We start from the raw sequence: 25,076 nt of genomic DNA, 5'->3' as shown, positions 1-25,076 counted from the left end.
TCACGCTTACATTCAAAATTTTGCAAATAGGTCGAACAGTTTTTATACAAATTTGTTTGTATTGTTGCCAAAAAAAAAAAAAAACACCAAAATATGAACATATGTTTTTACTAGAGTAGTTTATTTTACCCAAATCAAGAAAGGTCATTGTCAACAGCTGTGTCATATTTAACGTCGCGACGTTGTGCCCAAACATTGTTTATTTTATTTTATACAAATAATCATTATGAATATCTTGAGTAGAACGCTTTAAAATTTCATTTCAAACTTATCATCTAGTACGTAAATTAATTACTTATATGCATAAATTAATCTTTAACATTTAAGCTTAAGCCGAGTCGGTAGTTGGCAGCTTGTTACGTGCCATAAATCTTACATATATCCTCATACTGTACATTATCGACAACACGTCCTTTTAGTGGACCATGAAGTATTTCTATGCTAACACAATATTTGCGTTCGTCTAGCTTTTTAAGCAACGCTTCAGAGCCGCGATAGGCTCCATTAACAACTAGAATTTCCTTGTCTAACGCGGGTATTACAGTTTCCAGATGCGCCTGAAAGATATAATGATGAACATAATCTTGTATTTAGTAAAAATGTGTTCGTAACTTACCTGATCAACTTTAAGCTTATCGCCTGTATCCAAAAACTTAATTTTTGCGCGATATTTATCAATAACTTCCTGAACAACCGCTTTCTGTTTGTAAAACTTATCGCCCATGGAGCTGGATATGAATTTGACCACTATATTTGGATGCAACCAGTAATCCTTTCGATTTGCTCGCTCCTTCTTTTTCTCCTCGATTTTGATTATCTCACCTAAGGCAGATCTGCTGCTCTCCGCTGGCATTGGTTTGGGTTTCTTGAAAACCTTCTCATCGGGATCGTTGCTTGTGCGCTTTGTAACAAGGGCAGATTTGCCCAGTATTGACTCTGGCTGGAATTTCTTCTCCAATCGTATGTCCAACTTTAGAGGCTGTTCCTCTTCACGTTTCAGTTCCGTAAACTTCTCCTGTGGATCGCCATCCTCACCATCCTTGGATTTCGCTTTCTTAATTTGCTTCTCAATAAACTCCGTCATGCGCTCCTCGTCATCTTTTTCCATTTTTTCCTTGCGTTCGGCTTTTGCTTGCCGTTCCATGGCCTCTGGGCTGCGGTCAATATATGTGACAAACCATCCCTTCTCCGTTTCATCGGCCACTACTTGACCCGTTCGTCCCAGCCACTTCACATAGTCCGAGAGCGTTAGCCACCGTGTGGCATTCATATGTATGTGCTCCTTGTGCGCAATATATTCCTGATAAATCTTGTTTGCGTTCGTCCGCTTGGTGCCAAAGCGACGACGCAGTAGTTCCATATAGCCGTCGGAGAACTCCTTAGAAAAGTTATGTAGAAATTTTCCAGGCGAGTCCGCGAAGAGCAACAACTGCCGTTGATGGGACTCGCTCATTGTGTGACACTTGAAGCCATTTTCGTCACGGCATTGTTTCTCGCACATCTGACAATACCAGCGCAACTTCTGCAAGCCCTTCGCCTTCATTTTGTTGGCGAGGTACTTGGGAGTACCAACTTCTGCACGACCCATGGCTAAAGTTTATACGTTTTGTGTAAATTTAGTAAATTTCACGTTTTGTTTGGCTTGGAGATGAGCAGCTGTCAGCTGTTAACTAATTTCGATAAAATGCACAACAAGTATCGATAGTTTCATAGCACTACTAGTTATCAATATACAAATTGATAACGATATCCTTCCAATATGTAAATCGATGCATGCCATACATATTATTATCGATATCATTACACCAACCAAAATGCATATCGATATATCCCAGTATTTGATTTTTTTTTTGCATGCAAATTTTTAACGGCAATTGTAAAATCAACAAATCTGAAGTTGTTAGATTTCATTGAGAGCTTTTCAAAACACTTTTAGGGCAGCAAATATATGTACAGTATGGTTTCTTTATGATTTCATGCATAAATCCAATCAAAGTCAATAGACCCATTTTTACTATATACCTTCCGAGAAACTTGTCGAGTCATCTAGTTAAGTTTTTCCTTAAGTTACTTAAGTATCATACAAGAGGGTAAACTAGACCTATCTACAAGTATATACACTAATTAATAAACCGATGATAAGCTCATGATTTTATTGTTCTTTGATTTTGAAATGCAAAGTGAAATCACGTTATACAATAAATAACGAAGCTCATGATTAAGTGGAATACTTGGATAAAACAATTTATTAGAGTGGTACGACAATCAAATGTTCCCAAAGAAGAAAATAAAAACTATGTACATTTTAAATCTTAATTTGATTGATAGCTATTATCAAATATCTAGAAAACGAAAACAATTTGATAATAAATATCATAAATGATAAGGTTCACTCTAAAAAGGTCTAGCATACCCGCACGAATTGTACATACATACATATACATATGCACGCACACGCGAACATTGTGTGTACGCAAATATGTTTGAGTGTGTGTACACACGTACTATTCAATTAATTTACAACTCTTAACGAGCATTCATTAACCAAGGCACATCACAGCTCGAAATCAGGTCCAATATTGCGCTACGAGCTACGAACTTGTCATTTCCATTTGAACAGCTGGACGTGGTGGTTGTTGGTGTGGTCACAAATATCGTTACTATGGAAGGTACAAGTGATACTAGTAGATCGATTGTCGATGGGGTGCGGAAGAGGTTAATGGACGATTGGCAGATACTGCAGCATGTCTTTAATCTGGTACAGCAGAAGGAGACTTTTTGTGCCGATCCAGCGTTGTGGCAGCAACAGAAAATTGTCGACTTTAAGCAGCCCAATGAACTGAAGGTGAGTGGCCCCACCCCCCTTCATCTGGAACAAAGTCTAGACGTCGCGTCACATCATCTGTGACAGATTCCGATAAGAAATCATTGCAAGAGTTTATTATGCAGCCGTAATCTCTAGACGAATGTAAAAATTATTCTAGCATAGAATCGTTATAAGTAGTAATACAATGTCTATAGTATTATCTCATACATATCTCTAATAATTCTAGAAACTGATAGATCTGACAATCAAGGAAAGGGAAGTGCACACTTTGCCGGAGATTGAGCAGATATGCCAACAGATTATTCAGTTTTCCGTCAAGACTTCGCATGGACGCTTTCACAATCAACTCTTTGGTCAAGTAGATCCCTTTGGATTGGCTGGAGCTTGGGTTACCGAAGCGTTAAACGGCAGCAGGTAATATTCCCTTACAACTATAATGAAGCGTCACGTATTAAGAATGGAAAATTTTCTACAATAGTCCGATCAGATCGATCTATAAACCGATCGAATGGTATGGATTTGAGTTTTGTTAACTAACCTCGTTCTAGAGTTTTTGATATACTGATTCATGAGATATGGATTGTAATGAAAATTATAATAATTTCAGATCATTTTAAGGTATTTTTCTGTATGAATATTTATTATATTTAAGAATAGTTGCCCTGTTAATTTGAATATTCTTTCTTTTGAAATTGGATATTAGAAATATTGTGCTTTGAAATTGCCTCCGTTTAAAGACTTTTACCTCTTGTGAGGCTTTTTTTTGATGAATTACTCTATTTTCAGTTATACCTATGAGGTGGCGCCTGTCTTCAGCCTAATTGAGACGGAGGTGATATCAACGGTGTGTCGGCTGATCGGTTATACCAATGGTGATGGTATATTTGCGCCTGGTGGCTCTTCGTCAAACATGTATGGAATGGTTTTGGCTCGTTATAAGCATGTTCCGTCCGTAAAAACCACTGGCATGTTTGGATTGCGACCCCTGGTCATATTCACCTCCGAGGATTCGCACTACAGTCTGAAGAAGGCCGCTCATTGGTTGGGCATTGGTGTCGAAAACTGTATTTCCGTGTCTACCAATGACAAGGGTCAAATGTCACTGGATGACTTGGAGTATAAGATTAAAGAAGCACAGACACGCGGTTGTGATCCATTTTTTATCAACGCCACGGCCGGCACAACGGTATTGGGCGCTTTTGATGACATCGATGCTATTGCCGATGTGGCTGAGCGTCACGGACTCTGGCTGCATGTAGATGGAGCGATGGGAGGTTCAGCTCTGTTGGCTCACAAGAATCGTAAACTGTTGAAGGGCTTGGAACGCGCCGATTCCTTTGCCTGGAATCCGCATAAAACCCTAGGCGTTCCATTGCAGTGTTCTCTGTTTGTCACCCGTGAGTCCGATTTGCTGACAAGCTGCAACAGCGTTGAGGTCAGCTATCTCTTCCAGCAGGACAAGTTCTATGACATCTCATACGACACGGGCAACAAGAGTGTCCAGTGTGGCCGTAAAATAGACGCCTTCAAGTTCTGGCTCATGCTCAAGGCACGCGGATATGGACAATATGGTCACTTGGTTGATCACGCCATCGATATGTCTCGCTTGTTGGAGCAAAAGCTGCGTGAGCGTCCAGATCGCTTCAGGCTTGTTCTAGACAAACACGAATACTCCAATGTTGCCTTCTGGTATATACCAAAGTGCATGAGAGTGACCAGCTCTGAGGAGACTGCAGAATGGTGGACTCGCTTATATACTGTAAGTATGCGTTTAAGTTATAAAATTTGATTTTAATACATTTGTTTTAACAGGTCGCACCCAAAATCAAGGAACAGATGGCCTACAGTGGTACCTTAATGGTTGGCTACGCTCCGCTTAGCAGCCGAAAACTGGGAAACTTCTTCCGCATGGTCTTGACTTGTTTTCCTGTAGTGGAATCCGGTGAATTGGATTTTATATTGGATGAGATTGAACGTTTAGGAGAGCTCAGTGAATATTAACTACAAATATATGTGTATATTCTTATTAGCCAATAAATAAAAAATCATGTTTATAGTATTAAAGACTTTTAGTTTCACGTAAAACAGCATCATTTGTATATTTTTTGCTTTCTCTTGATTTAACATTTTATATTCTTTTTATATTTTTTGTATTTATGGTATATAGTAGGTATGTATTATTTGCAATTTTACTCTTATTCGCCAACAACGTTAAAATGGAAGAAGGATTGTGTGCTCTTTTCGGTTTTTGTTTTTTGTTTTTCTGGTATTATCAATATTATTAAAATATTCTATTTGCTCTCTTCGATTCTCTTTTTTTTTAAGAATTAACAGTTTTCAATTTTGCCATCGATGGTGGATATAACTGCGGAATTATCTAGTAGTCATCTAAATCGAAGCAATCGTTGTCCAGCTCATCAAGTTGCATACTCTGGAAATCCACTTTGTAGCGCAAGATACCTGGGAGAAGCAAAATGGAATTATTTATCACCAGTTCACAAATAATGCATTAAATATACAAAGTAAAAATGCATTAAATAAATAACTATAAATAAATAAGAAATTTGAACAAAAAGCACAACACATAAGTGGTATATAAGTATAAAAATAAAAGTGATTTAAACATTTAAATCGAAAATAAATGTTGGAATATTACTGGAGTTATCGTGAAATTTGATAATTTCTGGAGTTACCATTCCGATATCTCGTTCTGCGTCAATTGGGAACTTCTGTGGATAGCTCTATATAATTGATAACTCGGAATGCAACCCACAATATAAGGTTAAAAATGCAACTTTCTGTTTACGTTACCGGGAGGTGTATATTATTAATTCATTTTATTCAGGTTTTGTTTGTTCATCTATTATTACGCATTTTGTTTAAATTGTTTGGTTTGTGTGTACTTAGAAAGTTTCGCTTTTAAATTGTGAGAAATGCAAACAAAGAAATTGCCTATGTAAATATTTTAAATGCCTGTCAGATACGAGTTTAGGTTCGATCAATATTTTGTTATTTTAACGATAATCATAAAGGTCAGCAGAGCAGGTCGACAGTTTAATATTTTTTTAATTCAACTTTTATAATGTCGTGAATATTAGTTGTAAATACATTTTTAAATTTAATTGCTTATTTGTTGCGCGAATTATATATTTCAATGTCATTAAATATTTATACGTTTGGTTTAAAAGCATTTCTGCTATACTCATATATACATAAGTATATTTAAACTTAAGTATGTGGCTTTGATTCTTAACTATGATTCTCAACTATTGTAATTTAAAGATACACTGAGTTGACCTGAATTCCAATTCCGTTGGGATTCAAATTTATGGCTGTTCAGAATTTGAATTCGAAATTGGAGCAACGCCTGAGAACCGTTTTTTAATTATTATTATTACAAATTTAATTGAAATAATACAAGAATTTTTAGATGACTAAATAGAATATTTAACATTAGGAGAAATTAATGAATTACTAAAACCGAATAAAGAAAAGAAAAAAAACTAACGTTAAATATAAAATCTGATCAACTTCCAAATAATAATTATTTCGAGCTCTCAAAGATTAAATTGTTAACTTTTTAATTGGTTTCGTAATTCGCAGCAACCCTAAATATGAACTGTTTGGTAAATATAAAAAACACGACGGAGAGGTGAATATCTATTTCAGAATATATATATATAATAAACTGGCTACGTTGAATTATGTTTAAAAACTATGCGGCAAGTAAATTGGTTCCTATCAATTTTTGAACAATTTATGGCGTTTCACAAGAACTTAATTAATAATAAAGAAAGAGAAAATAAACCAATAACAAACAACTAATTGTGTGTTGAGATCCGAAAATCTATGCAGTGCGAATGCTTTTTCTTTGAGTTTTTCTTTTGTCTTTTTCTTATTTAGTTTAGTAATCATCGAGATCAACATCCTCCAGCGGTTCATCGGCTTGTAGCGATTGAAAATCTACTTTATAGCGCAATATTCCTATATACATATAGAATTTAATAAAAAATTGATGGTTATGCACAAGGAGCGACGTCAAGTGGACCAAGTTACATTTAGAGTTTTACGTTTAAAAGCAGCATGAAGGTAAAGGAATGTAAACAGTAGATACGTAATTAATTTTGTAGCTTACACTTGCAATAATATGTACAATTAGATTGAAGATATATTTATATTTGCTTGTGTAGGCTTTACTTACCGCCAATGCCACCGAAACCTCGCACAAACTGACTACCCTCCTGAGATTTGTCCGTAATTATCTCCAGGGTAGCGCCAAACATCTTGTAGTTGTTCGCCAGCCATTCCAAAAGCGGTTGAGACTCGATTAATTCCATTTCAACGCCGCTCTGCAAAAAATTAGAGTTGTTAATACATAAGTTCCGTTCTTTTAAATCGACTTATTTTTTTATACCTCCTTGTCCGTGAAGTGAGACTTATCTTTTTCCTGCTCGGGCGTCAAATGTAATACTGTCGTTGACGTCGAGTTGGCATGATTCTTCAGTACGTAGCGTTGTATATCCAGATTTTCCCAGCAAATCAATGTTTCCACAGAGCCCAGTTCCAAGGCTCTCAAAGTGTCCTCCACGCCAAAACAATATTTGCCAGTATCCTTAAAATAGCAATTTATTTGTTAAAATAATTATTATTGCTACTTATTAGTTGAGTTTTGTCACCATACCTGTGAAATTTCATCAAAGTAACGACCAATGAGTTTCTTTTCCTGTATAAACTTGACATTCTGCAACGATTCAGCGGCTAATTCGATGGCCTGATTGAAACCGTTCTCTCCACCGTAAGATACATCCACCAGTTTAATGATTTTCGATTGTAGACGCTGAAAAATTGAAAAAGGTTGCATTAGTTTTATTTACAAATCGGTCTTCACTTAAAAGCAGCATACATTTCAAGGATCATTCGGGATGACAAGTGATTCCACTGGCAATGTGACTTGACGATTGAAAGAGTTACACAAATTATGATTTGTTTGGATCGGGTTGGATCGAATGACACTCGTCATTTGTCGTTTGAAGCCAGTGGAACAATCCTATTTGTTGAGTAGAGTGTTGAATGGAGTGTTACTTACAGGATCGAACATATCCGATTGACTGAGCTCAGTTTTAAAGTCCGCACTACCAGCCAAAATGAGACCAGCAATGTTGGGCTTATCATTCGTAATGAAGAGCTGTGTGGCAACCTCGGCCACTTTGCGCACATAATTGTGACGCTTCTCCATACGCAGACGAGCAAAACGAAGCGCTGACTGACCACCACGTCCGTGCTTCTTCGGCAGATCAACAGTGAATTTGTGCAGCACTTCGCGTGTGTTACCCTGAAGGGTGCCAAAGAGAGCGCCGTTACCGTCCATCACAATGAAGCCAAACTTGTTGTCATCGGCCAGCAGGGCAGTGAGGGCCTCCGTATGGAACTTGTTGTCGCACAGATACAAAGAGGTATTAATTGGCTTAAATGGCTCAAAATCAATGTTCACTTTCTTCTCCTTGCCCTCCTCTGTGACAATTGTGCCGCAATAAATGACCAAACCATTGGGAGGCACTGTTAAAATTCCAAAGCATTAGTTAATTGATTCATACTCTAATTGGAAATCACAAAAACGAACTAACGAACCTTTGGTGTATAACTTAAGTCTGTGCTGCACCGACGTGATTGCGCCCAGGACGGAAAGGCGATTCACACGCGACTTGATGTTGGAGGCCGTACCAAATTCATCGGCCAACATTTTGCTGACGCGAGAAATTTGATCTTTAGGCGGAATAATCAATGAAATCATGCTGGTGCCATTTCTGAAATTACAAATATATATAAGCATATTAATCATTAGGCGAAATATTTAAAAATTGCATTGTTTATAAATTAAAATATTTATAAATATAATGCTAGCCGCTCTAGTTTTTTCAAAAATTACCCCAGATCAGCAAATATCAACAGCACAACCGCCTCAGGTGGCTCCGAATCGTTGTGAATGGCAAATTGCAATACAGTATGTAGAATTTGTTATGGTTCACACATACAAATTTGACCTTTTTACAGGAAACGTGAGTGGAAAGAATGCCATGCAGCAGGCAGACCAAAAGAGAGAGAGCGCGAAAGAGCGAGCGTTGTCATTGAGTGAGAAAATGAGCAGACACATGTACACGCACACACACACGCAGCTTGTATTTGACGATTGGCATGGAAAGGAGTTCATTGTTAAACAGTTGCAACGTTTTGCTTGTGTTGCCAACAAAGCATTAGCATTGGCTTCACGCATTACTCACTGTTTGGTTGCGTTGCTTCAGGCTCGGTCTGGTTTGAACTGATAAAAACCTGACAAAAGAAAACGTGTTGCTCTCAAAGTTGTGTGCAAAAATAAAGAGCGCGAGAGAGTGCACAGCTGAGAGTGAATGGTTGTTGTGTGCATGTGTGTGTGAGTATGGGACAACGCCGTACAAATACCATGGGACTTTTTTTGTTTTGTTACCAACGACAGCCACGCACATAAGTCGAAGCGGTTTAAACCAAATCGCTGACAATTTTAACCAATTCAAACCAAAAAAAATACAGCATTAGCATGTAATTTCTGGCCTTAAGTAATGCAATATGCAATGTCCCGTTCCACCAATTATTTAAATAGGCAAGTGCTAATTGATGGCCAACATTAAAAATGGGTGAGTGCAATATACTCAACAATCGGACACTCGACTCACTCCACTGTCAGTTGTTGTACAGCGACGGCGCGCTGCAAATTCGCCCCCAATCTCCTATAGCATGAATTGTGTGGTGTGTACCCCCACAAACGAAATTTCCCAACAAGGGAGAAAGAAAATAAAATAAAATACATAATTCTATGCAGAGTTGACAAAATGTTATGTGCATATGTCCATATATATTGTAAGTTTACTCACCCACGTGCCATTTCCAGGCTTTTGATGAGCTTCTTTATTTTCCATATTTCGACATTGCGATCGGCAGACGTTTCTTCTCCAGACATGTTGGCTTATTTATTGCTATTTATTTACGGACGACCCTTTGTGCAAGTTGGGATACAACGTAGACGACTCTCGTTCACATGCACTGCCAGAAAATGGAAATGTAACGACGTTTGTTGTTATATTTCAGTTTTATTTATTTATTTTTGTTTTTTTTTTTTTGGTTTTTTTGAATTTGTTTTGTTGCCTTATTGTATTCACATTCACGTTCTTCCTTTTAACGTGGTTGGCGATGAATACACTAAAAAGTAATTACATACAAAACATAAATATGTATATGTAAATGTTGTGTACATACATATGTAAGTTAAGTAAAGAAAGCTGTGACGAAAAAGAAATAGCAGCTAATAGAAAGTCAAAGCAGGAGAATTATTACAAATTTTGAATACAATTTTTAGTTCACACGTACAAAATACAACTATTTCAAATGTGTATTTATACGAAATAAAAACATATTACAAGATATTTAAACTTGAGTTGAAAATCACTTATTATTTCACTTCACTTAAAGAGAGAATGAGAGCTAAAGAATGAACGCGAAAGAGAAAGACGAGCGGGAGCGGGGGGCTCCAAAGGTGACGTCGACACAAAAATCATTTCGCAAGCACATTAAAAATGAAAAATTTATGCCAAATTGTTTGTTATTTGAAAGAATATATGTTATAGTAGTTATTGGTGAACTAGTTTGCAATCTTTTGATGATTTATAATCATTTTTAATCGATTTATAAAACTTTTACGTACAACGTGCGCACAAAACCCACTCAGATCTAGTGTGACCGAATGTTGAAAAGAGTGTTATGACCATTGTTGCCAACGCTTTAGAAGAAAAATAGCTGTATGTGGCTGGAAAGTATCCGAAAAATAGCTGAATTTAAGATGCAAAATGGCTAAGGCCAAGATAGCACAGCTGATTTAGTGCTGCCAACTTGTTTTTATAGTCATGTCGCAACAATTTTTTAATTTGAACCTAAATTTTAATACTACACGTTTGCATGGTTTCAGAAAAAAATACTAATAGCAAAACAAGGCTGAATATTTATTTAAAATAGTCAGATTTCCGGCTTTTATCAATATTTCAATTTTTCTGGCATCAAAAAATTAAAATGGCCAGAGTAGCTATAAAATAGTGAAGTTGGCAGCAGTGGCTATGACAAATGCCAAAAATGTAGTTCATATGCGACTAGTTCCAAATACGATATCGATAAGATAAGTGGTTAAGTAAACTTCTTTTGATTTAACCAGTAATCCGGACGGAAAATCATAAGAAATTCATCAAATGCATAAACACTTCTCTATTATATTTATTACAGATCATTTTGTTGATCATACGCGTCAAATGGGAACAATGTTCGAACTATCGATATGTGCATTAAAACGATTATTGTAAAAATGCATTTGATTGTGAGTGAATAGGAATTAAAAAAGAAGAAGAAACACAAACATGAATTTGGAACTACTCGGTGAGTTTTGCGCTTTTTTAATTGAAAACAAACTTAAATTGCAATTTTTAAAACAGAATCCTTTGGCCAAAACTATCCCGAGGAGTTTGATGGCTCTCTGGATTGCATATCGCTGGCAGTTACATGCGCTTTCAACAAATACGGCACCTTGCTTGCTGTCGGCTGCAACGATGGACGAATTGTTATTTGGGACTTTCTGACTCGCGGCATTGCCAAAATAATATCTGCACATGTTCATCCCGTGTGTAGTCTTAGCTGGACGAGAAATGGTCATAAGGTGACCCAAATGTACCCTAAATGAATCGCACTATATTCTACATTGCTGTGTATTATTATTTCTAGCTGCTGTCCGCGTCAACAGACAACAATGTTTGCATTTGGGACGTTCTCACTGGAGAATTGGAGCACAAATATCGATTTCCGTCGCCAGTGCTGAAAGTTCAGTTTGATCCACGCAACGATAGCCGTTTGCTTGTCTGTCCCATGCGCTATGCTGCTGTGCTGGTCAAAATTGCCGGATCACATCGTTGTCTTCCCCTGGACTCGGATGTAAGCTCCTTGTGAATTCACTTTCTGCAATCATTTTAATAGTTAACGATTTTTACAGGGAGATTTAAATATAGTTGCCTCATTCGACCGACGTGGTAAACACATATACACAGGCAATGCCAAGGGAAAGATCCTTGTGCTGGACGTGGAAACCTTTGAAGTCGTGGCCAGTTTTCGCATTATCGTGGGCACCTCAAGTGCGACGGCGGTCAAGAGCATTGAGTTTGCCCGTCGAGGCGAGTATGTACATTGTACAGCCAGGAAACTTTCTTTATTTTTCACTTTCCTTCTTTCGCTCTCTTACAGTGCATTCCTCATTAATACATCCGATCGAGTAATACGCGTGTATGACTCCAAAGAGATTATTGCATTGGGCAAGGATGGCGAACCAGAACCCATACAAAAGCTACAGGATCTAGTCAACAAGTAGGTGATTTGTATCCATTGCTTTTTTACAATTAGTCACGTGAATCTTTGCCGTATAGAACCACATGGAAGAAGTGCTGCTTCTCGGGAGATGGGGAATACATTTGTGCTGGCAGCGCACGTCAACATGCTCTGTATATTTGGGAGAAGTCAATTGGTAATCTCGTCAAGATTCTGCATGGTACAAAGGGTGAACTGCTGTTGGATGTTGTCTGGCATCCGGTGCGTCCAATTATAGCTAGTATTAGTTCCGGTTTGGTTTCGATTTGGGCACAAAATCAGGTGGAAAACTGGTCCGCGTTTGCACCCGACTTCAAAGAGCTGGACGAGAATGTGGAGTACGAGGAGCGTGAATCTGAGTTCGATATTGCGGATGAGGACAAGTCAGTAGATTTAAATGCCGATGCTCAGCAGGATGAGGAGATCGAGGTGGATGTACAAAAAGTGGAACCAGTGGCAGCGTTTTGTTCCTCCGACGAGGAAGGCGAGGACGAGAATGCTTTACAGTTTCTGCCCATGGCACCCGAGGTGGAAGACCCCGAGGATGGCTGGACAGCGCAAGATAATTTGGAGTCCAGTTCAAACATAATGGGCAACGATTCACGAGACTATGAAGACGACATTATGGCGTCTAAACGAAGACGCATGCAACATTATGATGTCAGTCTTCCCGATGCACCCACCGATGGTAAGTGGACCCCTAATTGGGACGCCAAATGGCAATCAACACTGACCTTTCTTTACCATAACAGAAACGCACCCGCTAATATCCAGCAAAGCCAGCAAGGACAAACAGCAACCAATTGGTGGCAAAAAGGCAACGGGCCGAGCGAAGAAATGAGCTGGCGCCTCTTTTAAGATTTTATTTAAGTTATGACATTAATAAACAGACAGAGCTTAAGTCGCCTTTGGGTTCCTCACTTGACCGGCGAAGAGCAGCAGATTTGTCGACTTCTCCACAATCATATATTGAAAAGGTCTATCCAACTGGTATTTTGGCGGCGTTGACTTATTGCTAAGCGCAGCGGATGTTACAGCTCCTGCTGTGGTTCCCCTCTCATCCACAATGATCTTGGTTGCGTGTACACAGAACTTGGTAAATAAACCGTCACCCATCCTGCTTAGATTTGAGAGTCTTTCATCAAAGATATCCCGAATGCCCATCTGCAAAGGTGTTAAGGCGCATTTAGTGAATGAAATAATAATCCTAGGAATTCACCTACATCGCGGAGTGTTGATTGCAATTTAAAGTCTGTTGTTGTCACGAACTTGGGCATTAGAACTTCCACCTCGTTATCTTCGGGCGCCTCACGTCTAAACTTGGCAATGCGCTCAAGAATCGGACCCAGACCCAATTCCTGTAGATTAGCCGCAATATCGTTGAGCTTGAATCCCCGCTTCGGCAGCACAATAATCATAGATAGACGATCTTGTGTGCCATACGGCAGCTCCAGGACATAACCGTCCAATCCCTGCAAATTTGTAACATATGCAAAGTTTCCCTCCTGCACCATCATCGGCACCTGGGTGATAACTGCACCAGATTCGTCGTGGAAGGGTTCCATGCGTGTGGCAGACTCATTGAAGGGATACTGGAAAAGAGATCCATTTAATTAGAATTCCAAAAATAAAGATACAAATCTTAGAACAAAATTTAAGGAAACAAATACAAGCATGGAATTAACAGGAAGCATTACATAAAAAATTGAACTAAGACATAAAGTAAGAAATTGAAGTAAGAAAAATATTTAAAGTACTAAACAAATGAATTGATAATTTACATTAGGTGAAGCATCTTTGATTTATCATCCTACCCCATTATTAAATGGTTTTTAAATTTGTTATATTGTTATTTTGGATTCTTGTATTAGTAGTTAAACCCACCTTCCATTGACCTTTGAAGAAGAGGGAAGATAGCATGAACATCTTGGCGCCAACTATTTGTTGTGGCAACACTGTGTAGGGTATGAGGCCACGGGTGTTGCGATTGGATGCGTCATTGATGAGAGCAACCGTTTCTGGTTCATAGAAGTCCACCTCGACGGGCTGTACTCCGTATGACTGCACCGCTTCCCGATAACTGCTCTTAATCGGGGAACTCTTATCCGTATATAGAGCTTGAACCGAAGCCACTTCAATAGTGCTGGTATTCACACTGAAAAAAAGATCCATTGAAAACCACCATAATAATACTACACATGTATATTTCATACTTCAGATATGTACTCCAAATGCGATAAACGGCTCGCAAGTCCTCAGCATCGACATTGATGCGAAGTACTTGACGCAGTTGGTCATATGTCGCGCCCCCAGAGCCTTCGAACAGCATTAGTAATAGCGACCATACCGAAAATGGTGATATCATAAAATCCCTATTGGCCTTTTCAACTTGGGTTGAGATGCGATATAATAGATCCAGTCCAAACTGCTGAGCACCTAGTGAAATTTTACGCAGCGTGTCAACGTTGAATTCGGAACGCAATGCATAACTGGGATCGTTATTAGGTCGGAATGCAGCTTGTGGAGTTAGCGCCTCCAAATTATTGCCAACGGAGAGCCGAGGAAATGGTTGTTGGGCAAAGCAAACCACCGCTAAAAATAGCGACCCACCAAGCAGTCGCATCATGCTATCTGAAATATACAAGGGTTGGTAAATTCCAAATATACTATTTGTTGATTACATTTCATTTAATGTTGATAAACATTTTTCAGCACTTTATGATTCCTAAATGAAAAATGTCGAAAATATATACGATAGATATAATCCAACTTTATATTGAGTAATCGAAAATTTTACTTTATCTTTAAACGATTCATATATTCAAGAATAATAGTTTTTTAAGGTTAAGATGTTGGTTTTTGGGTCCGAAATTTATTTATTAGAAGAAAATAATTTTTGAAATATATATAATTGACAGTTTGTTAAGTTAACAATACTATTCTGATAAGAATTACAAGCTGAATCAATTTTGTATACCTTAGCCTACACATTTTGCAGAAACTCAATATAAATGATTATTATACCCTAGCAGAACACCCTCGGCACCCCCTACAATCCAGAAATGTGTTTCGGTCAAAAATCAACATTTCGTATGGAAAATTTTGTTGTTTCTTGAGATAACATAATCAATCTAACAGATTGTTTACTTAGTATTGTCCTATACATACAGCATAAAGAAATTTGGTTATAGTTATACTGGGGAACGATCAGTCGAATAGTTCATAATATGAGTTAAATTATATATTATAAAAATATCTGTACAGCTTAGATATACAAATTATATAAACACAAACTGCAACGATTGTAGGTTTATTTTTTAAAATTTAATTCTAAGAAAACAAAAAATAACGTATAAATGTAGAAAAAAATTAGGTTATTTCTTTACCTGTTATGAACATCTTGCGGTTTTTTTTTTACTGAGACTGAGTAATCAAGTTAATTCTATAAAGACACAAGCGTTTTTTTTTTTTAATTTTGAATTAGCATATTATATTTTCAGACTATATTTTCAGAAATATTGTTTAAAAGAGAACGGAATTATTTATTGGATTTGTCTTTTGATTGGGATTTTTGTGTTGTTTTGAATTTAAATTAGTCACTGACGTCGCAGCACATATTGTTGTTGGTTTTGTCGATTTGTTGATTAATCCACAAACCGGATTGCAATGAAATTCACTCTAAATACAGATACAAGTATATATATTTTATATTATATATATATATATATATATATATATATATGTCTGACAAAATAAATGATGCGTTTGTGCACTGGGTTTTTCATATGTTTATATAACACTTTTAATATTATTGCGTTTAATCATAAAAATATGTATATATTTATTTATAAATATGTGTGAATGTGAGGCGATAAACCTTTTATTACTTCAGAGTCAGAGCTCAAGCCGTACTTAACTCACGGAGAACGACGGAGCAACTGGCATTGGCCTTAGACCAGGCAGCACAGCACATGCTGATAAATATACTTACACACATACTGTGATCGCAAAGGGAGAGAGAGAGTAAGAGAGCGCGTAGGAGCACGCGTGTGAGAGAAAAAGCTCTGCTTACGAGCATGTCGCTTGAGATGTGAACTTAGATAAGTTGTAATTACTAGCAAGTTGATAAAATGAAGTTGTGACGCTTCTGTTACCATTCAATGCGAATGCTTTGTGAACTTGAATGAAATTAAAAACCCGTTTACAAAACAACTACATATCCTGATAGCTTAGTCACTCTGCTTTGTTGTTGTCAAATGAATGAAATCGACCTACTTTAAATACCAGTTAAGACTACAGAACAATAACCTATATTAGTCTTTAAAAAAAATAATTTTGTTAATATTAAAATTTAGCGAATTAAACCGAAACAAATGTGAATTGCGGATTCGGTACGTCCCTTACCAACTTTATCGGTAAAAGGTTCTATTTCGGTTTTGTCTATTCGGTTTCGGTATTTGTAGCGGCATGTACCGGTACAGCAATTCATTTTAAAAAAATTATAAAATTTTTTAATAAAAATCTGACTATATACTATACTTAAGCTTTAATACCCAATTTGTCTTAATTTTATTTTTTGATAGTCTAAGAATAGTACTACATAACATACATTGCTTTCTCAATTGTTTTTACTATTTTCATTAATTTTTTAAAATTTGTAACCTTTTAACTTTATATCGAACATTTCTGTTTAAAATGGCTTATCTGTTGATGCTGATCAAGTGTATGTTACGTTAGTACATGGTATAATAAAATAAATAGATTTAGAATGAATGCTTGTATAATAACTAGAGCGCCACGCTTCCACAATTCGACTTATTAATGATCATTACTTTATTTAATGCCTATTAATTATAGTTACCTGGAACAATTGTAATTTGCCGCCAGCATATATTTTCTCCCACATTACTAAATATAACACGAGCACAAATAAAATAATAATTATCTTAAGTAACTGACAAACTAAAATATTAACACTTAAAAATACAAATAAATGCGAATTAATGGTATTTTAACGCAAGAATAAAGATGTTACTAATGAGGACACTTAACACTGTTAGTTTTTACTATTGAGGTACCAATTCCTCAGGTTAAAGGCGAATAAAGTATTTATATTTTATCTTTATTGAAGTGCCTATTATTATAAACAAGTATGTATTTGCAATAGTTTATACATACAAATTATATTATTAAGCATATTATGTGTTTAAATCTGGCAGGATCTGACCACTTGATAATATTTAGCAGTCATAATAACAATGACAAGAAATTGATTTTATATTTGGTTTATTATTTTTTAAAAGCACTTTTACGTTCCAATCTATTATATTTAAATATTGTTTATGTATTTATAACATTGTGTAATATGCTTTATATATAGTATATGTCATGTTTCCAATTAAGAACTACGGCATTTCCGTTAGATAATTTATATATCGTAATTGTTAAACGTTCAATCCGAACTATTAATAATTCATCAAAATTATCTTTAAGTCTCTACACACCGAAACAGTTTAAAATGGTTTTACTTTTTATTTAAATATATTTTTGGATTTACCAAACATTAATAATTTTTTCTGAGATGGAATTTTCAAATTTTTTTTTAACTGCGACCCTCAAAAAAACCAAGTTAAATTCTACTTGGTTATTCGTAAATATATATATATATATATTTAAATATTATTTTTCCTTTTAATATTCATATACTTTTACTAACAATCTTTCGTAATTTTCTTTTTCTTCACTCTTTTTTTATTTGATTAAAATGGAAATTCAAAAACTACATACGATTAAATGTTTCATTTTATTAGTTATTAATGTACTTAAATCATGTAATTATTTTTGAAGATTTACATAGTGTGTTATCCTTGATTAGGTGCAATCGTTGAACTTTATTATATCATAGAAATTCCGAATTTTTTGTCAATTGACTATTTTGGTAATTGCTTAAAAACGTAACAGAAAGAAAGAGAATCCCTTAAAAATTTAAATATACAACTAAATAAATAAACGATTTTTGCTTTTAAAGTTATTTATGTAGACATTTCTAACGAGTATAACATATTTTAAACAAAATCATATAAACATCATAACATTTTTATAACAATTCCAATTTTGCTAGTTTATTTGCAGTTGACTGAAAATTATAGAGTTAAAATCTTCAATTTCAATTTCAAAACGGTGCTGAGCATATTAAATGTGTAATTATGTACTTTCAAGTAGCTTAGTATGTTGAATTAAAGTGCTCTTCACTTTATCTTCGTATTGAGTTCATGTGTTTTATATATATGTAGATATATTTAATTTATATAGGTATTTTTTTTTTTATCATTTTTATGGAACTGAAAAAGCATTTAATTAGTTTTATAGGTATGTAATTATATGCATTAATAGATTTTTATTGTTTATCGCAAGTCTGGATCCTCATCGGCGGCCTTTTTAATTCGAAGCAATATTGTTGTGTACCACTGATCCAAGCGTGAGATGCTATCATAATCCTTGACTGCCTCTGTGAAGCCCTCAATGTTTTGCTCCTCAAGATGCTCGCACAAGACCTGCAATAAAAGGGTAAAGTAAACCTAAACACTCCACATAATTGATTCCACAACTGCAATATGTACCTTGATAAGTTTGAACTCTCGGGAATCCTGGAATGCTGGATACTGTTGCGCATACTTCTCAATCGCGTGCTGCGCATTCAACAAATCAACGCTCAGATGACAGAGAGCGGCTCGAAAGAAATATTCCTTGGCGCTGTACTTGAGAAGTGAACTCTCGAGAGAGGAGGCAGCCACCTGCTCGTATATTGATATTGCTTTTTCATAATCCTCCAGCTGTGCAGCATATTGAGCTACTTTTAGCATGCACTTGTTGGCCGAACTAACCGATTCCTCTCCCTTGAAATAGTCGGCTGCCTGCTCATAATGCTGTATACATATGGCCTAGACAAAAGAAATGCAATCAGTATCAAATCAATCAGTAGTCAAAAAGTTATTTACCAAGGTGCTGGGTTCACCCTCATACATCTCGGCAATGCTCTGATGATGCTTGGCAGCCATTGTAAAGCGTCCCATATCGGTGTAGATATCAATAGACTTCATCAAACAATTGACAGCGTTATCAATGTCAACCTTTTTGTAGCAATTGGACGCATCCACGTAGCACATGCCAGCATCATGACGACTGCCAGCACGGGCATGCAGAGTGGCTGCCTCGCAGAAGCATTCGCCGGCTTTAGTCCAGTTCTTGCACATCTTGAACATATTGCCAGCCCGCTGATAACACTCGATGGCATCTTCGATCTTGTTGGAACCGCTAAAATATAAAGAAATTATTGATTATAAAATAAATGAACAATTGAATTGATTCACTTTGTTAAATCGGGTTCTATTTTGTGTTTAGGTCAACTTGAAAAATACTTGCATACAGTTAGTCAGCTAATTTTTCCACAGAACTAAAATCCCAATCTTTGATATTTTAGAAAAAATAAAAACAAACTCAATAAATAATTTAAAAAATAGTACTTTTTTATATCTTGTTTTAAGAACCATACTATATAATGTAAAAAGAATTAAAAATTTATTAAAAATAAAATATGTACATTTTATATTATGTCAAAAAAATTTCTTGACTAACTGTATTCACTTCAAAGTGGTAGACGTAATTGTTGTCTGGTTCAAAGTTCGACAGAATCAAATATTTGAAAGGAGCTGCAGGATTTAAATACATACGTACATAAATATACAGAGACAGCATGTTTTTAAATAATAAATAGCATATACGAATTATACATGGGAGTCAACGTACATGCTTTTGCATGGGGGATGGTTACAGCTTTCTCTGTAGACCACGTAAATAAGAGTATCTACTTAGCGTATACATAAAATAGTGCGTAGTAACTCAAACATACATAGTATGCATTTACACAGCCAAAGAATATAAATAAAGGAACACAGTTCATATTCGAACAATGGGCAAAACAATAATAGTACAATATTGTTACAATCGCACATATTACTCACCCAAAAAGTGAGCCGAGAAAACCTTTTTGTTGTGTCAGCTTCTTTTCCGCCTCAGCCATAAGCTGAAGGGCTTTTTGCTCATTGTCGCCCATAATTGAAAATGTGGCTTTTTTGTACACTAAATTGCATTTAGATGCAACTATTCAAATGTTTTTTGTGACCCTTTAATTTATGTATTCCGCAACTTTTGTCTTGGACTTTTCAGAAAATAAAATCAATACGAAAATGTGTAATAAGCGTTGCCACTCGGTCCAAAAGCTGTCACCCCGCAAAATTTTACGATCTGGCAGCATGTACCACTTTGGGAACAGTTAAAAAAATGGTAGCTTAAAAATTGTATCCCTTTTCTAAATAATTTCTGAATTTTAAAGATAGAATTTTTAAAATGTTTGCAGAAATTTTTCGAGTTTTTAATATTTTTTAAAATAGGATGATCTAAAGCAGATTTCTAAGTCTGGCAACATTAAATAAAAATAGATTTTTTCCGCCAGATGGCAGTATTTTAAAACAACAGTTACAACAACCAAAATTAGTGTTGTTTGCATAGGTTAATTTATTTTGAACAAAAAACAACACTAAATGCCGACAAACACATTTAGATTACAATCTATATATATTTTATTAAATTTTAATTTTTTTTTAGTTATTTTAAAACATTTAAACAGATATATATATATAATGGACTTGAAACTTGCCAAACTTTTGCGATTCAAATTTAAGTAACGGATGTTGAAGTAAACGAAAACAAAAATAGAAACTTTAACTTAAGAATTACAAAAGGGGACCAATTTGAACAGCAACTACAATTTGGGCAAATATGCGAACAAAGATGAAATGATTGGGAGCATGAAGTTGCGTGGCAAATCGGAGGTTCATAAATTCGCTTAAACTAGACAGAGATAAACATAAAGATAATGAAGTCAGCCGGCTGCTGTGCATATTTTTATATTGTGCTCAAACAAACATCTTTTCGAGCATTTTTCTAAGTTTCTCTTGGGCATAGCGCATCTTTTGATATAGATCCTTGGAGACTCCACTTTGTGCAATAGTCGAGAATCGATATGTCCGGAAGTTCTTCTCATGATCCATGTATGTTATGGCGCTCATGCGTGGACACAAAATGATCTTCATGTGATCCGAGAAATTAAGCTATAACAAAACAATTTAAATTTTTAACTAGCTTTTAAAACAGAGACAAATTAATAGGTTTACCTGAACAGAACCGTTGGTTAAATGCATGACCACCGCGCATGTGGTACGGAACCAGGAATGAAGATGAGGCATACGCGATATTTGATCACTCTCCACGGTTACATTATTGGCGCCGGCCTTAACCAGATGTTCCGTCATGTAACGCTTAAAATATGACAGCAATTTCATCTTCTTATCCAGCGTCCGGCAATAATCAGTCGTTGTCATATAACTCTCTTTGCCCTCCTTGTCGATAAAGTGAACGTTGATTTGATTCGGCAGTAGAATGAGCTTTGTGGTGTCATTAAACATTACGCCGATGCCCTCATCGCACAGCTGATACCCAAAGCCATATTTGTCGCTGTAGTCGACCCATTTTGATATCCAAAACAGTGGCTGGGCAGCAGGATCGGTATTCTCGTCGCCCAGATTGCCTTGCAATAAACGTGGCTGTATAAATAGATAAATTATAGTAATCTTGTGAATATGCTTTGATATTAAAAAAGAAGCCCATACTGACCTTGTTATTAATGAGACTGGTGAGCTGTTGATGCAAGCTCTCTATGTCGCCGCGATAGTCCTCGTTGTGGCGACACATCTGCGCCGAGGCAGTAATGGCATCATGCAAATTATTCTTGAGGAATGTCGACTCCAAACGCGTATCGTCCCTTAGGCCATTCATTTCCGTTAATGGCTTACGCTGATTGGGATCCTCGATGACATCGTTGATGCCAATACGAGGCGCCATCGTTAGACAAGAGCTGGGCAAGAACATGGGCACCTGCGACGCCTTAAGGAACTCAAAATTCAACAACTGGCCAATTGTTGGGCGACTCTCTGGATTCGGTTGCAACATGGCAATTACCATATCAGCAGCCGGCTTTCTTAAATAGCTTGGCACACGGTATTCGCATTTCTTGATCTTCGAATAGGTATCTTTCAACGTTTTCGTTTCAAATGGCGGCTGACCCACGAGTAGAGTGTACATCACACACCCAATTGACCAGATATCCACCTCAAACGAATGACCCTTCTTGGTCAAAATCTCTGGTGCAATATAGTTGGGAGTTCCGCAAAGTGTCTTCTTGCGTTCCCCCTCGTACTCAATGCGTGTGGCCAGACCAAAGTCGCCGATCTTCACGTGCAACATGTCATTGAGAAAGAGGTTGCCCAGCTTTAGATCACGATGAATGATGCGACTGTCGTGCAGATACTTGACACCCTGTATTATCTGATAGATGTAATAGCGGGTCTCAAACTCCGTAATACTTTTGCGACGCTTGTGCAACTCCATCATCGACTATAAATTGAAAGTATAAGCAAAATGTGCAATATTATTAATTTGTTAAGTATGCATTAAGGAAAAAGGCATAATCGAGACATAATTTCACCCTTGCAGAGGGTCGATATTAGTCTCTCGGTTTTACAGCTTGATAAACAAGTATGTGACTGACTTTATCATATAGTCGCCATAGGAACGATCGGACAAACATAAATCTTTAGTAGGTAAATCTTTTGGTTTTATCTGGATATCTATTAAAATCACCTCACTATATCATATCGCTGCAATAGGAACAATTGATCATTTATTGAACAAAAGGCTTTGCAAGGGTATCAAATTATTGGCGTGCCGAATAAAACATTTCTTATTTATATTATATGAAAAACTTACGCGCTTCTTGCACAACTCCAGCACAATGTAGATATTTTGCACATCCTCAAAATAGCTGTGAAATTTAACAATATTTGGATGGTTAAGGCTACGGTGAATGGTTATTTCCTGTGCCGTTTTCTCTTTTTGGTTGTGCTTTATCATCAGCTTCTTGGACACAATCTTGCCGGCAAAGACATCGTCAGTCTCCACATCGATGATCTCGTAGCATTTTGCAAAGCCGCCCTACATAACGAATTTATTCAAAATTATGTACAAATATATGCATATATATATAGATATGTATGTCTGCACATGGTTACATACATATGTATTGTGAATACATAGAATTGTGTTTAGTACGCGCCAAAAGAACCAACTGGTTGCCGTCGCGCCTTTGACAACACTGTCAGTGCGTGCGCTCTCTCACACGCACACACATACACTGACACATGTTAATTTCAAAGGCATTCACACACACACACACAGCTGCATAGCGCGAAAACAACAACAGGAATAAAATGCGCAAGGAAGTGAGAAAGCAGCTGCATAAATCTGCGCAGGCGGCTCATCTCTCTAACCAGCTCTTTTATATAGAATCCATGTAGAGTATTTGGGCAACTCTTACCTTTCCAAAGAAGCGCATACGCTTGTAAGTCTTACGATGATTTGAGTCAAACAAGCGATCCGGAATATCCGTGCTCTTGTCCTCTGGTTTTGCGGCCATTTTTCTCGGCTTGACTTTCTTCTTGGAAAGTTGGCTGGTGCACTATAAATTTTCTTTATTTCTCTATTGATTCCTCTTTGCTTCCTTTCCTTTTTCTTTTTTGCTTATTACAAAGCAATCACAGTGCACGCCGCCAAAATAAATTAATATAATAATTTTATAACAAAAATATGTTCAAGAACAAAATGCACAGAGACAGAACAGCACGAATTGCAGGCACAAAGCGGAGAACGCGCCGAAACAGTTTATTTTATTTGAATGCCAGTTTGAGTAGTTTTCGACAGCGTCACTAAATGACAGACGATAACACGTTTAAGGCAACCCTGTTTCTACAGTGTAGGAAAATAAGTACATTCGACGTTAAAAATTTGAATTTTATACCAGATTTTCGGTAAAAATAAAATGCACTATTTTCGTAAAGAGAAATTGTTGTTTTAAATCATAAAGCTAACCATACACGCTTATTAAACTTCAGTGGCGAGCAAATTGCTAATGAGGAGTAACTTCGTTAAATTTTATACCAAAAATATACCAGACTGTTCTAATATATCAAATAGTAGATAATAAATACTGAATCAGTATTAATTAGAACGCTTGGAACATTTAAATTTAGTTTAATGAAAATATCAACAATTTGAAATTTGATAAAATTAAGGAGAACATTTTTATGATTGTTTGAAGTTGACAAACCACAGGGAAAAGAAGTAACAAATTGAAATCTAAAAATATATGAAAAAATCTACAAAATTCTAACAAAAATCATGCAAAAATTAAAAAAACTCAATCTTCGATATTAAAAAAGGTTCAAAATTAGGTGAAGGGTGCAACAAATATTCAATTTGATTAAATTAGAGCAAGCTGCCAGATCGGTGGCAGCCCTTGTAACTGGGGGAAGTCTTCCACACCAGTGCTGGCAAGTTTTTAGGGGAAACTTAGCTGTTTCTGTCAAGAAACCATCCAAATTTGTTATTTGCACAGCTTTAGCAAATATTTTTTCAAATGTGAGTTCTTTTGCAGTTCATTAAGTCATAAATTATTGATTTGATGAATATTTTTAATCCGAAAGGAAATAAAATTAAGGTAATAACGTTTAAGACGGTTGGAATTTCGGCTGCCCTCGGAAAAAGGACTTGTATACTTTAATTCTAAAAAAAATGGAAATTCGACAAAATTCAGACAAATCTCCAAAAGTGAACACAATATTGAAAAACGCAAGAAAGGAGAGCCCAAAAT

General features: G+C 36.3%; 7 protein-coding genes across 8 annotated transcripts; 2 read left to right on the top strand and 5 right to left on the bottom strand.

Annotated features, from left to right (window-relative positions):
• Positions 1–162: 162 nt before the first annotated feature.
• LOC117787884 (DNA/RNA-binding protein KIN17) lies at positions 163–1,637 on the bottom strand. Its single transcript, XM_034626510.1, has 2 exons — positions 617–1,637; positions 163–557 (listed from the first exon to the last, which is right to left on the bottom strand). The coding sequence occupies exons 1-2, from the start codon at positions 1,586–1,588 to the stop codon at positions 357–359; spliced, it is 1,173 nt and encodes a 390-aa protein (XP_034482401.1). The 5' UTR covers positions 1,589–1,637; the 3' UTR covers positions 163–356.
• Positions 1,638–2,565: 928 nt separating this feature from the next.
• LOC117789211 (cysteine sulfinic acid decarboxylase) lies at positions 2,566–4,891 on the top strand. Its single transcript, XM_034628299.1, has 4 exons — positions 2,566–2,845; positions 3,054–3,241; positions 3,614–4,586; positions 4,640–4,891. Exons 1-4 carry the CDS (start codon positions 2,663–2,665, stop codon positions 4,826–4,828), a joined length of 1,533 nt encoding a protein of 510 aa, XP_034484190.1. The 5' UTR covers positions 2,566–2,662; the 3' UTR covers positions 4,829–4,891.
• An 80-nt stretch (positions 4,892–4,971) lies between these two features.
• Positions 4,972–10,640, bottom strand: LOC117789212 (eukaryotic peptide chain release factor subunit 1). 2 transcript variants are annotated; one of them, XM_034628300.1, is made up of 8 exons: positions 10,560–10,640; positions 9,733–9,901; positions 8,456–8,631; positions 7,914–8,383; positions 7,509–7,664; positions 7,242–7,439; positions 7,029–7,176; positions 4,972–5,287 (listed from the first exon to the last, which is right to left on the bottom strand). In XM_034628300.1, exons 2-8 carry the CDS (start codon positions 9,816–9,818, stop codon positions 5,205–5,207), a joined length of 1,317 nt encoding a protein of 438 aa, XP_034484191.1. In that variant the 5' UTR covers positions 9,819–9,901; positions 10,560–10,640; the 3' UTR covers positions 4,972–5,204. The 2 variants fall into 2 exon arrangements, with proteins under 2 accessions (XP_034484191.1, XP_034484192.1); XM_034628301.1 differs by lacking the exon at positions 4,972–5,287 and adding an exon at positions 6,710–6,811.
• Positions 10,641–11,212: 572 nt separating this feature from the next.
• On the top strand, positions 11,213–13,154 carry LOC117787567 (retinoblastoma-binding protein 5 homolog). Its single transcript, XM_034626118.1, has 7 exons — positions 11,213–11,278; positions 11,335–11,555; positions 11,621–11,827; positions 11,886–12,067; positions 12,134–12,253; positions 12,313–12,941; positions 13,006–13,154. Exons 1-7 carry the CDS (start codon positions 11,260–11,262, stop codon positions 13,092–13,094), a joined length of 1,467 nt encoding a protein of 488 aa, XP_034482009.1. The 5' UTR covers positions 11,213–11,259; the 3' UTR covers positions 13,095–13,154.
• On the bottom strand, positions 13,057–15,702 carry LOC117787568 (serine protease inhibitor 77Ba). The gene is made up of 5 exons (XM_034626119.1): positions 15,640–15,702; positions 14,467–14,884; positions 14,138–14,408; positions 13,477–13,845; positions 13,057–13,417 (listed from the first exon to the last, which is right to left on the bottom strand). Exons 1-5 carry the CDS (start codon positions 15,650–15,652, stop codon positions 13,151–13,153), a joined length of 1,338 nt encoding a protein of 445 aa, XP_034482010.1. The 5' UTR covers positions 15,653–15,702; the 3' UTR covers positions 13,057–13,150.
• A 2,660-nt stretch (positions 15,703–18,362) lies between these two features.
• Positions 18,363–20,366, bottom strand: LOC117787943 (alpha-soluble NSF attachment protein). Its single transcript, XM_034626580.1, has 4 exons — positions 20,275–20,366; positions 19,252–19,567; positions 18,874–19,194; positions 18,363–18,807 (listed from the first exon to the last, which is right to left on the bottom strand). Exons 1-4 carry the CDS (start codon positions 20,364–20,366, stop codon positions 18,658–18,660), a joined length of 879 nt encoding a protein of 292 aa, XP_034482471.1. The 3' UTR covers positions 18,363–18,657.
• A 614-nt stretch (positions 20,367–20,980) lies between these two features.
• LOC117788348 (serine/threonine-protein kinase polo) lies at positions 20,981–24,133 on the bottom strand. Its single transcript, XM_034627093.1, has 5 exons — positions 23,745–24,133; positions 23,138–23,362; positions 21,986–22,765; positions 21,487–21,915; positions 20,981–21,423 (listed from the first exon to the last, which is right to left on the bottom strand). The coding sequence occupies exons 1-5, from the start codon at positions 23,841–23,843 to the stop codon at positions 21,229–21,231; spliced, it is 1,728 nt and encodes a 575-aa protein (XP_034482984.1). The 5' UTR covers positions 23,844–24,133; the 3' UTR covers positions 20,981–21,228.
• Positions 24,134–25,076: the final 943 nt, after the last annotated feature.

This window comes from Drosophila innubila (genome assembly GCF_004354385.1).
Source record: "Drosophila innubila isolate TH190305 chromosome 3L unlocalized genomic scaffold, UK_Dinn_1.0 0_D_3L, whole genome shotgun sequence".
In the NCBI taxonomy this organism is placed as follows: domain Eukaryota; kingdom Metazoa; phylum Arthropoda; class Insecta; order Diptera; family Drosophilidae; genus Drosophila; species Drosophila innubila.
This window is presented reverse-complemented; position numbering and strand designations above follow the sequence as displayed.